This window comes from Oncorhynchus tshawytscha, linkage group LG03, assembly GCF_018296145.1.
Source record: "Oncorhynchus tshawytscha isolate Ot180627B linkage group LG03, Otsh_v2.0, whole genome shotgun sequence".
NCBI classification, from domain to species: Eukaryota; Metazoa; Chordata; class Actinopteri; order Salmoniformes; family Salmonidae; genus Oncorhynchus; species Oncorhynchus tshawytscha.
Window position 1 is genome coordinate 22,712,058 of NC_056431.1, and position 13,517 is coordinate 22,725,574.

Below are 13,517 nucleotides of genomic sequence, written 5' to 3' on the forward strand. Positions count from 1 at the left end.
AAACCAACAAAAATAGGTTGTGTACAGTACGCTATTCGTGACATAGTGTCACCACCCAAGGCATAGCCCTATTGTAATTACGAAATGGATGACAAAATGTTTTGGGGTACTCGCAAGAAAACACACCCATTTCCATATAACACCCATTTGATATTGAAGGGATGGTGAAATGTGTTTGGCTGGACTCGCACAAAAACACACACCATTTCCATAACAAAATGTTGATATTGAATTGAAAATCATTTTAAAAAAAAATAAAGATTGCAGTTGGATATCTTTTCAACAAATGTATTTACTAGATATTCTCATTTTAGAGGTACAATTTGAGTTAGCCTACACTGAAGACTTAAATAACATGGAGTTTATGGTGCAATCAGCTCCAACAGATGCCAGATACTAGGATAGCCATGGCTTTGTTCTGCCCTGCAATCCAGGCAGATCAGCCATAGCAGTTCACGCCCTCGAAGCCTCCTGTGACAGAATGTGATGGGCGCGACTACCCACTGGGCCTAGTCAGATTTATGAACAGGAAATGTATGGTTTTCCATACGTGAATATAAGATATAAGGTATCAAATACCTCCTCTCCAATAGATGTCACTGTGGTCGAAATTAAAAAAGGGCTCCCTCCCCATTCTCCTCCCTCCGCGAAGGGGTGTGCGTTTTGAAGGTTGTATTTATCTCGCTAACATCACATTACAAGGAGTACACTTGCGGAGGGATAGCATTCGAAGCCACTGTTGGAGCTAGAAAACGGTGTGATGGATGGAGCCACAGCTCCTCATACTGACTGAGTTCAAGTAAGGTCTTGTCGGGACAGGGTACGGCGAATACACGGATGCGAAAGCATGGAACGCAGTTCAAATATCTATGATCCCCCCCACACAATTGCAACGTGACAGTTCTAAACGTTTCATTCAAGGTCAACATTGGACTTCGGTCAGCTGTAACCGCGGACATTATCGATGATATTTATCTTCTGGTGGTACAGAAATTGTATGAGCAGCACTTTTTTTTTTTTACCGGTCTGCGGTGAGCAATGACATCTTTCGCGGAAGAGATTTAACCTACGCTGTCAGTATCTGAAGCAATATTTCGGACCAAGTTTTCAATTCAAAGTTGTGATATTTAGGAGAGGGTGTGTAACTTGCTAACTAACACAGCGCCGTAGCCGTGTCTTGAGCTCTCGGTTGCCTGGACGGATAGCTAGCTCAGGGACCTTCGACGTTTCCTGCTTTCGCGAACGTTGTTAGCCAGCTTGCTACAGTACCTGGAACTGCCGCATCCATCTCACTAAAGTTGCCTAGCTAGCCAGCCAGTTGTCGAACATGGATATCTTGTCGGTCCTTTGGAAAACCAGTTGCTAGTGAGGAAAGTGTGTTCATTACACGCTAACTACAAGATTTCCAGCTCACCCCCTAAATTATTTTAAGTTATAAAAACGAATTGCAACATGTCTGTTCGCGTAGCTTTACACTCACCCACTGGCTCCAGAAGTTTTCTGGAGCGGGGACTCCTACTTCTGGTGATGTTGATCTTTCTGGAGGGTACCGTACTGACGCTTGGAGCTGCCAGCTCACCGGACATCAGCGCTCAGGACAACACTGGAGGAGGACACGACCGCCGCGACGACCACCGAGGGATAGCAGGCAGCCACGAACATACTAACTACACGTACACAAAAAAGGCCTTCCCCGTTCTGTCTCTAGATTACCATCACATACAGGTGCCTTTCGAGATCTCGTTGTGGGTGTTGCTGGCCTCATTAATGAAATTGGGTGAGTTGCACTGTTAGGCTGGTTTATTTGCTTTGTGGTTCAGCTTGAGTTTTATTCTCGTAGCCTATACAGAGGAAAAAGTAAAGCACCCATGTTTCTCTTACCAGTTCCGTGAGGTGAGCAGGCAATCTAGGTGTTTGAAGAATGCAATTGGTTACCATTTAATTTCAGCATTATCAAGAGAAATGTCTTTCCTGATACTCTTGAGTATATACCCTTTGAACCCAAATCAAATGTTAAAGTTTAAATAATATATGGTTTGTTCCCTAGCAGGGGATTATGCCATGTGAGATGGGAAAATACTACATATTGAAGTCAATAAGTGATTATGGAGGGGTAGTCCATAATGTGACATTCCCTTGTACTCTGCATAAAGATGTCACAGATATACTCATTGTTAGTCTTAGGTGACTCTTGTACTGGTTGGACTTGTTTTCCTGTATTCTGCATAGTAAGTGATCTTCCTGGGAATGATGATCATACGCTTAGCTCATGTTTTGAAGTGGGAAGGCGCAATCAGTGCTCCTTGACACAATGTGATGTGTGACTAAGCACATTTTTGTTGCAGTTTTGTGCATAGGCTAGACTGAAATCATTGCAAGTTCTCATCAAGGGGACATCTTTGACCACTGTTCCTGTTAAAAAGCTGTTTTTGTTGACACAGGATGTTTGGCAATGGGAAACACACACTCACGTGTAGTCTAACTTCTATCCTCTTCCCTTTTCCTTGTCACTGGTTGTGGTCCCCTCTCCACTCCCTGTCTTTCTCCTTACTGCAATCATTTCATCTCGCACTGCTACTTCTCACCTCCTTTACTTGTTTGTTTCTCTTCATGCAGTGCTCGTCCCATCTCCCATCTCCCACTCCCTTATTCTCATCTCCCACTCCCTCATTCTCATCTCCCACTCCCTCATTCTCATCTCCCACTCCCTCATTCTCATCTCCCACTCCCTCCCTCTCTCTGTTTCTCCTCTTCCTGTATGTGGTGTGCTCTCATGCCCCTGCAGTGTTCCCTGCTGCGTCCCCTGCTGCCATTTGCTAAGATCCAGCAGCATGCCATTTTCTCCGCAACATAATATTAAGCCTGTGTCAATATAGCCTTGGGATAAATATGGGTGAGTGCCAGCCTGTGGCCAGGCCAGAGAGGGACTGTCCCACTTACCCAGGGTGGGAGGCCCACTGTCCTGGGGGAAGATTGGGAGAGCGCCCAGCTGGGTGCAGTGGTTTGGAGGGAGGAAGGGAGTGAGGATGAGGCAAGGTGACTGTCTAGATGGAGAAAGAAGATGGAGAGGAACAGGGAGGAAATTGTAGAGGTGAGCGACAGAAAGACAGGGAAATGGGTAGAAAGGAGAATGCAGGATAGCAGGGAAAGGAGGAGAGAGGCAGGTGGGAAAGATTGAGTGAGCGTGAGCGAAACAAACAGGAACAGCAGTGGTGACCTTCGCCTTCTGATTATGCTGAAACCCCTGTGTTTATAATCTGCTGTGGCAGCTGCAATGCTCAGCCCCAGGTTCCTGCCCGTGTCCTGCTCAGAGATCGCATTCTCTCTCTTTTTTTTTTAAGCCTAAAGCTGCATCCATTGTCTATTTAAATGTTCTTTTGCTGCCCTGTCAGACTGGCTTTGCTTGCTCTGGTCTTTTTCTCCAAGACTAGACTTCCTTCATTTGATAAGAAGAACCTACAATCAATATCCCTTATTCCCCTAAGCAATAGCTCTTCATATGTGTCAATATAGCCTTGGGATACATATGATTTATTGTAGCAGAGAGTGTGGTGATAGAGATCCTCAGATTATTAAACGTTCTAGCAAGTGTGCCAGCACTGATATAGGTCTGAGGAGTACAGGCCATATTGACTGATAACAATGTATTGGCCTAGCTACACTTAACATTCAAGTCCTCAATACAAGTATTGTTCATGTGAGTTGTGGCCCACATTCAGGACGAGCCTATGGTTTTACCTCAACAATCTGTACTGTACATTGGAAGACATGTATTGGACTTGGCCTAGATATTTGTCTCTCGTAAATGCTGTCAAATCTAATTTTGTCTGTCACATGCTCCGAATACAACCGGTTTGTACCTTTTTTATAGTGAAATACTTACTTACCAGCCCTTAACCAACAATGCCATTTTCAGAAAAAAGACACACAAAAAAGAAAACAAATTAAAGTAATAATTAAGAGCAGCAGTAAAATAACAATAGCGAGGTTATTTACAGAGGGTACTGGTACAGAGTCGATGTGCAGGAGCACCGGTTAGCACCAGTTAATATCCAACCATTAACAGAGGGAATGTGTGTTAACAAGCTACTAACACACTGCTATAAATTACCCTGTTCCGCATTTTAATGTGTAACGCATCAAAGCACAAGTAGTTTGGCGTTCAGTTCAACTAGTAGATGATTTATATGCTAGGTAGAACCCGGCGTCTCCGAAGGGTCATGGCGGTAGTATTATACAACACTAATAAATATAGGCTGTAGGGTTGATATGATAAGGCCTATATCTGAAGAGTTAGGCTGCAGACTGGACTACATTGGTAGGCCTACATGGCTTTGCAGCTCGGTTAGGTCTACTCCGACAGTATGTTTAGGCAACAGGTGACCAGGTAGGTACAATAACCTCTGATATATGCCTGGCGACTCAAGTTTGTCACACCTCCATTTGTAATGCAAACATGGCAGCTCAAACTGTCCTGTTCTGTTCTGCTGAGAGCCCGAGTCCTACTCACCCACCTTCTGGGCCGTTGGTCTAATCTGTGGTCAATATTTGTCTGGGGTAAACCAACTGCCACCTGGAACAGAGGTGCTTTGAATGGAAATGGAAGAAAAATAGATGGAGAGCGTCTGTGCTAAGTTCTTTTCCGCTCGGCTCACTCTTGCAATACTCACAATGCATAAGATTGCATAGTTGGCCCTTCAATGCACCTTTTCACTCAATATATCCATTCACGTCACACAATGACATGCTGATGCTACTGTGTAAATACATTTTCATAGACAATTGTTCTGCAATAAATAAAGCCAAGGACACTGTTGATAGACAATTAATTTGGGAAAATAATTGGCCCTAGTCAACTATTCAATTGATTGACGGCAACCATGCTCACCTTGAATGACCCAATATACAAGCCAAAAATATCTCTCCTTCCCCATCTAATGCAAGTCACGGCACAGAGTTGTTTTCTATTTGAGTTTTGTCCTGTTATACATTGTTCAGCTTTTACTGTGGCTCTTCACCGACTGTCAATCAGAGGGAAAACCTGCAGCAAGAGTCACAGAGGAATGTTTCAGGCTCTATTCAGTATTGATACACAGGTGATACTAAGGTCACATTGAGGGCACGTACATAGAGTGAGAGTTTCCCAAGGCTATTATTGAAAGTCCACAACGATGCTTAAACGACATCAGGAGACCACTTTCAAGGTCTTTCAAAAAATCTGTCTAATCTCTGCCTTCAGAAAGTATTCATACCCCTTGACTTATTCCACATTTTGTTACAGCCTGAATTCGAAATGTATTAAATACAATGCCCCATAATGGCAAAGTGAAAACCATGTTTTTTGAAATCTGCAAATTTAATGAAAATGTAATGTCCTTTTCATAAGTATTCACACCCCTGAGTCAATACACGTTAGAATCTGCTTTGGCAGCAATTACAGCTTTGAGTCTTTCTAGGTAAGTCTCTAATAAGAGCTTTGCACACCTGGATTGTACAATCTTTATTATTTAAAAAATGGTCTAAAACTCGTCTAGTTGGTTGTTGATCATTGCTTGACAGCCATTTAAGAACTCGAACCAGGATCTCTAGTTGCACAGCTAGCACTGCGATGCAGTGCCTTAGACCACTGAGACAGAGCCTGAACTCGAACCAGGATCTCTAGTTGCACAGCTAGCACTGCGATGCAGTGCCTTAGACCACTGAGACAGCGCCTGAACTCGAACCAGGATCTCTAGTTGCACAGCGGTGCAGTGCCTTAGACCACTGAGACAGAGCCTGAACTCGAACCAGGATCTCTAGTTGCACAGTGCCTTAGACCACTGAGACAGAGCCTGAACTCGAACCAGGATCTCTAGTTGCACAGCTAGCACTGCGGTGCAGTGCCTTAGACCACTGCACCACTCTGGAGGCCCTTTAAATAAAAAATGTAAAAAGTAAACTGGAACTAAGCCATTCATCTCCCAGTGTCTGGTGGAAAGCAGACTGAACCTGGTTTTCCTCTAGAATTGCTTAACTCTATCCTGTTTATTTTTATTTAAAAAAAAAAAAAGATCTAGTCCTTGCTGATGACAAGCTTCCTATAACATGATGCAGCCACCACCATACTTGAAAATATGAATACTCAGTGATGTGTTGTCTTGGATTTGCCCCAAACTTAATGCTTTGTATTCAGAACATAAAGTTAATTACTACATTTCTTACAGTTTTATATATTTATATATATATATATTTTTTTTTACCATCTACAAATTCATGATCACCTTTGCAAGGCATCCCTGGTCTTTGTGGTTGAATTTGTTTGAAATCAACTGAAGGACCTTACAGATAATTGTACGTGTGGGGTACAGAGATGAGGTAGTCATTCAAAAATAATGTTAAACACTATTGCTGTACACAGAGTAAGTCCATGCAGCTTATTATGTGACTTGTTAAGTACATTTTTACTCTTGAACTTATTTAGTTTTGCAATAACAAAGGGGCTGAATACTTGACTCAAGACATTTAGGCTTTTCATTTTTAATTAGTTTGTACCTTATTCCACTTTGACATCATGGGGTATTGCGTTTAGGCCAGTGACACAATCTTAATTGAATCCATTTTAAATTCTGACTATAACACAACAAATTGTGGATAAATGTATACTTTCTGAAGGCACTGTTGGCTACTCCGTGTGACCACCAGTTGTTTGAGAGCTGCATGTTTTTTCTGCCCGACAGATGATATTCTGCTCAATCTAGGCTATTTGTGTGGCTCGTGTTTGGTAAATAATCTACATAACAAACTAACAGCTTAGTTAGAGTAATAGTGAAGACATCAAAACTATGAAATGACACACCGAATCATGTAACCAAAAAAAACAACATCAAAATATATTTTAGATTCTTCAAAGTAGCCACCTTTTGCCTTGACAGCTTTGCAGACTCTTGGCATTCTCTCAACCAGCTTCATGCGGAATGCTTTCCCAACAGTCTTGAAGGAGTTCCCACATATGCTGAGCACTTGTTGCCTGCCTTCACGCTGCGGTCCAACTCATCCCAAATCGTCTCAATTGGGTTGAGGTCAGGTGATTGTGGAGGCCAGGTCATCTGATGCAGCACTCCATCACTCTCCTTGGTCAAATAGCCATTACACAGCCTGGAGGAATGTTGGGTCATTGTCCTGTAAAAAACAAATGAACATCCCACTCAGTGCAAACCAGATGGGATGGTGTATCGCTGCAGAATGTTGTGGCAGCCATGCTGGTTGTGTGCCTTTTTTTGAAATTGAAATAAATCAGACACTGTCACCAGCGAAGCACCATCACACCTCCCCCATGCTTCACGGTGGGAACCACACATGCGGAGATCATCCGTTCACCTGCTCTGCATCTCACAAAGACACGCCTGTTGGAACCAAATATCAGACCGAAGGACAGATTTCCACCAGTCTAATGTTCATTGCTCGTGTTTCTTGGCCCAAGCAAGTCTCATTATTATTATTATTATTATTATTATTATTATTATTATTATTGGTGTCCTTTAGTAGTGGTTTCTTTGCAGCAATTCAACCATGAAAGCCTGATTTGACAGTCTCTGAACAGTTGATGATGATGTGTCTGTTACTTGAACTCAAGCATTGATTTGGGCTGCAATCTGAGTCTGATAACTCTAAAGAACATTCTCTGCAGCAGAGTTAACTCTGGGTCTTCCTTTCCTGTGGTGGTCCTCATGAGAGCCAGATTCATCATAGAGCTTGATGGTTTTTGCAATTTCACTTGAAGAAACGTTCAGTTATAAAACATTTCCAGAGTTTGACTGACCTTAATGTCTTAAAGTAATAATGGACTGTTGTTTCTCTTTGCTTATTTGAGCTGTTCTTGCCATAATATGGACTTGGTCTTTTACCAAATAGCCCTATCTTTTGTATATCACCCCTACCTTGTCACAACACATCTTATTGGCTCAAACGCACTAAGAAGGAAATTCCACAAATACAATTTTTTAACAAAGCACACCTGTAAATAGAAATGCATTCCAGGTGACTACCTCATGAAGCTGGCTGAGAGTGCCAGGAGTGTGCAAATCCGTCATCGAGGCAAGGGTGGCTACTTGAAAGAATCTCAACACTTTTGGTTACTACTGTACATGATTTCATAGTTTTGATGTCTTCACTATTATTCTACAATGTAGAAAATAGTAAAAACTAAAGAAAAACCCTTGAATGACTAGGTGTGTCCAAACTTTTGCTGTGTGTGCGTACATTCATAAATACAGTGCATTCGGAAATTATTCAGACCCCTTGACCTAGCACTATATGTATTTTTCACTGGCCTATTGATGTAGATTGACTGGCATGGAGGATTTCCAAAACTTCCCCGGGCCAGCGGGCAGCCCTGTAGGTCCAGCCCTATTTGTTTCTTTTCACGAGTTTACACTTGGAGCCTGTATCTCTCGTAAAATGTTGTTTCTACCACAAATGGTTCACTGAAAGATCAAGGCATTCTTTCAGAAGATTTAAGAGGCCATTATCTACAGTAAACATACAACTGAGATGGATGATAAGCCTGAGAGGCGGACAGCACAACTGCTGGGCATACTGTAACAATATGGAGATGTTGTACGTCACGAAGCAGTATAATCTATTACTACCGGAACCGTGGCCTGCCAATGGAAACCATAATGAGATTAGGCCTAATAATTTTACAACATCAAACCCAGTCACCTTGTTACAATCGCCTTGAGTTGTCAGGAACAAGGAGTGGTCTGAAAGTAGAGCTAATAGGATAAATGGCTCCAGTGGGCTCAAATACCAGGTTTGTCATTTTATCTCAGTTTGCTCAAGGTTGGTTTTCTGTGTAAACATGAGATTTATGCCTTCCAAATGAGTGCTGTAATGAGAAACCTGGCCTACATAATCCGTTTGTCTAAGCACTGCTTCTGGCGTGAGTATTTAAAAGCTTAATTACCCGGACACGACTCCAGTGTACGAAGTGTAAAAGATTACACGTTCGGCTCTGCAAGCCAGCCTAGCACTGAAACGTTTAGGTGGTCTTTAGCCCATAGCTGAGTAATGTGACAGTGGATTCAGAAGATGCAACCTTTGCCCTATTTGTCACTGGCCTTCAGACCTAATATTTAATGACTGTGTGGAAGTCTGGGAGAGAGAACAAGTAAGCCTATATCATGAACTAAAATGACACTTCCCTTTCCTGCCAAAGTGTTACGACTTTAAAGGTTTTCCCATTATTTGCTTATATGGTTCTTTAACTTTTTACATCCCATCGACAGATTTAAAAAAAAAAAAAAAACTTGACTAGTCTATGTATTACCAGGATATTCACAGGTTGATTGTCCATATGAACAAATATCCTAATTGAATCGGGTTCATCATTGTCGTCTTCGGGATACAGACCTACAATTATTGCAGTGAATAGTGTTGGATAGCCTACGCTTTAGTCTTGTCTTTGTCTCAGACATTATCTTTTGCATTCTTCTCATCCCTGTGGCTCACTGTAATCTGTCACCGATAGCATAGGGGAAGAAAGAGATCCACCTTCATCTGATGGATTAGGCCATAGAGCCACTCCTTACCATGAACACAAGGGAACCCTTGTGGGGGACGTGCTGATGGCTTCACATGTCAACATTGAACATTTTATCTTCACAGTTTGTCACTGAGGCATGACTAATCTTCAGAGGGCAATAGGCTAATGCTCCGGTATCTTAAACATCGATGGAGATCTGTAAACATCAATTAGTTTGCCGTTGAGCTTTGATTAGAATTCTATTTGATTTGCGTCTTCTCGGACTGATCTCATCAATTGGTTGCGGCATTGGATGGATGGATGTGACAGTCGGAAGTTGGAATTTGTCGACAGAGCAACAATTACATTTCTCACTGATGGTTAACATTGCATAGTATCAGAGTCCTGCCAAAAATCATTATGAAAACAAACCTCTGGTGCAGAAATATGTGAACTGAGTATAAGAAGTGTAAAGGACACAAACAATTTCTGAACCAGTTCCTTCAAATAGGACTTCCAGTAAGAGGTGTGTTGCGTAAGATCCCACCAGTGTTGCACGGTATACAGAAATTGCTAGCCAGCCTGTCCTGAGGAACCACTGAGTCTGGGCTGCAACATGTTCACTCCCAACTCCTGCTGCACAAGTTAAGACACTCGAATAATGCAACATGAAATGTTGAAAACGTTAATTACTGTTCGCAAAAACAACCTCTGTATACAGCTACAGCACTTTACAATGCAAGAAGATAACGGTAATGTTAGCTTGCTAGCTATATAGCTTTTTAGGCTAACTTTCCTTGCTAGCTTACAGTTGAAGCTAACATCAATTCACTACCCCTAGTACTATGTAAGTAAAAATAAGTATACATTGGAAGGGAAACAGATAGAATCCAGCCAAGACAAGCTCAATAACTCAATGCATGCACACACTCTTATTGAGTAGGCAATGCATTCACCTTTGCTCTTAATATGCCTATCCAATAGATTTACCCATTTTTATCAATCGAGATTTACCATTCAAATGAATGATTACTGTTATGTTGTTGATTGGTAAAAACTAAGTCAAATTCATTGTATAATTGATTCATTAATGCAGTGGTTCCTAAATGTTTCATAGTCCCGTACCCCTTCAAACATTCAACCTCCAGCTGCGTACCCCCTCCAGCACCAGGGACAGCGCACTCTCAAATGTTGTTTTTTGCCATCATTGTAAGCCTGCCACACACACACACACAATACGATACATTTATTAAACATAAGAATGACTTTTTTTTGTCACAACCCGGCTTGTGGTTAGTGACAAAGAGCACTTATAGGACCAGGGCACAAATTAATAATATAATAATAATCTAAAATGTTGCTCTTTATTTAACCATCTTACATATAAAACCTTATTTGTTCATCAAAAATCGTGAATAACTCACCACAGGTTAATGAGAAGGGTGTGCTTGAAAGGATGCTCATAACTCTGCAATGTTGGGTTGTATTGGAGAGCGTCTCGGTCTTAAATCATTTTCCACACACATTCTGTGCCTGTATTTAGTTTTCATGCTAGTGAGGGCCGAGAATCCACTCACATAGATATGTGGTTGAAAGGGGCATCAGTGTCTTAACAGTGCGATTTGCCAATGCAGGATACTCTGAGCGCAGCCCAATCCAGAAATCTGGCAACAGCTTCTGATTTAAATTCAATTTTCACAGAACTGCTTGTTGCAATTTCGATGTGGCTCTCTTGTTCAGATATCGGTAAGTGGACTGGAGGCAGAGTTTGAAAAGGATAACGAATCCAGTTGTTTGTGTCATCCATTTCGAGAAAGGACCTGCATAATTGCGCACCCAACTCCGGTGCTTCGCGATATCACATTTTACATTTTCCGTAAGCTTAAGTTAATTTGCACACCAAAAAATCATACAATGATGGAAAGACCTGTGTGTTGTCCTTGTTAATACAGACAGAAGAGCTCCAACTTCTTAACCATAGCCTCAATTTTGTCCCTCACATTGATTATAGTTGCCGAGATTTAGATCATTCAGGCGAGAAACATCACCCAGATAGGCCAGTCGTGTGAGAAACTCGTCATCATGCAAGCGGTCAAACAAGTGAAAATTATGGCCAGTAAAGAAAACTTTGCCCCTTGATAACCAGCACACTTCTATGTGTTGTAAAAGTGTTCCATGGTCGCTGCCCATATCATTGCATAGTGCAGAAAATACATGAGTTCAGGGGCCTTGCTTTAACAAAGTTAATCATTTTCACTGTGGTGTCCAAAACGTCTTTCAAGCTGACAGGCATTCCGTTGGCAGCAAGAGCCTCTCGGTGGATGCTGCAGTGTACCCAAGTCGCGTCGGGAGCAACTGCTTGCACGCTCGTTACCACTCCACTATGTCTCCCTGTCATGGCTTTTACGCCATTAGTACAGATACCAACACATCTTGACCACCAAATTCCATTTGATGTCACAAAGCTGTCCAGTACTTTAAAAATATCCTCTCCTGTTGTCCTGGTTTCCAGTGGCTTGCAGAAGAGGATGTCTTCCTTAATTGACACCCCATAAACATAACGGACAAATACCAGGCGCTGTGCCAGGCCCGCCACGTCTGTTGACTCATCCAGCTGTAACGCATATATTTCACTGGCTTGTATGCGAAGCAGTGATTGTTTCAAAATATCTCCTGCCATGTCACTGATGGGTCGTGAAACAGTGTTTGATGAAAGAATTGTCTGTATTGTTTTTTTTTTGCCTTTTCCTTCAACATTGTCCCAGCCATATCTGCAGCAGCAGGAAGAATGAAGTCCTCCACAATAGTATAGGGCTTGCCTGTCCTAGCCACTCGGTAGCTCACCATATAAGACGCTTCTAGCCCCTTCTTATTAATGGTATCTGTTGCTTTTATACAGGTCTTCTACTCGAAAGTCTTAACTTCTGTGGCTTATTTTTCAAATTGGCATGTTTTGTTTCTAAATGTCTGTGCAAGAGTGAAGGTTTCATCAAGCTGTGAGATAGTACTTTTGCACATATAACACACTGTGACTGACGAAAGGCACTACTCCCAGTATAAGTGAACCCCAAATCAATGTAGTTCTCATCATATTTGCGCCTCTTCGATGGTCCAACATCCCTGTCTGTTGTTGGGTGCTTTCCCGGGTAAGGGAGCAGTAGCTCCTCGGCTGCATCAGATTCACAACTGTCAGTGTCCATGCTAGCTGGGCTTACAACAAATGAAGAATTACTGATGCTAGCATTGGATGTGCTCGTGGAAGCAGAACAACCGGTGTCATCGACAGGTGCAGGTGTAGTACTGCTGGTATTTGCAGTACTACCAGTACAGCTGGTATGTGGACGCGGGCCATACTAAATGGACTGTTTGAAAATGTGAAACATTTTATTGTTTTAAAAACATATCTTTAAAAAAATGCGAATCACATTTTTATTTGGCGTACCCCTGACCAGAGAGTACTTGCATTAATGCACACATGACTGTCTGATTGATATTTAACTCAAAAGATGCCCGACAATTGTACACAGCAGTAGCTACGTTTTTATCTGTCTTGATTAAGAGTCATTCTGTGAATGGCTAATACGGCTTCTTTTTTTGCAGTGGTATAATTTTGGAATCGTGATGGCATTGGGTATCACAGTCAAATTTCTGTATTGTGACAACACTAAAGACTGTCTCAATAGACTTCTGCCACAGAAGATCTTGATTTGACATCTGTCTAAAATCCAAGGCATGCACCTCATTGGCAAGAAAAATAATAATGATTTGTCCATCTGAAATTTTATGAGCATCAAGAATAGAAGTCGACCAAAAAAAGCCGATACCGATTAATCGGCCAATTTATTTTTATATATATATAATTTGTAATAATGACAATTACAACAATACTGAATGAACACTTTTATTTGAACTTAATATAAATAATAATAACAAATAACATAAATAATGAAACCTGTTCAATTTGGCTTAAATAATGTTATTATGATGCGTCGACTATTTCTCTCCATACCATTTG

At 41.7% G+C, this 13,517-nt stretch overlaps 1 protein-coding gene across 1 annotated transcript in view; it reads left to right on the plus strand.

The window, feature by feature from the left end:
- Positions 1-639: 639 nt before the first annotated feature.
- LOC112246138 (sodium/hydrogen exchanger 1) overlaps positions 640-13,517 on the plus strand; it is a 49,466-nt gene continuing 36,588 nt past the window's right edge. Inside the window, exon 1 of the mRNA XM_024414409.2 lies at positions 640-1,777. Coding sequence (XP_024270177.1) covers positions 1,453-1,777 — 325 coding nt within the window. The 5' untranslated portion in view covers positions 640-1,452. The remainder of the gene's footprint in view (positions 1,778-13,517) is intronic.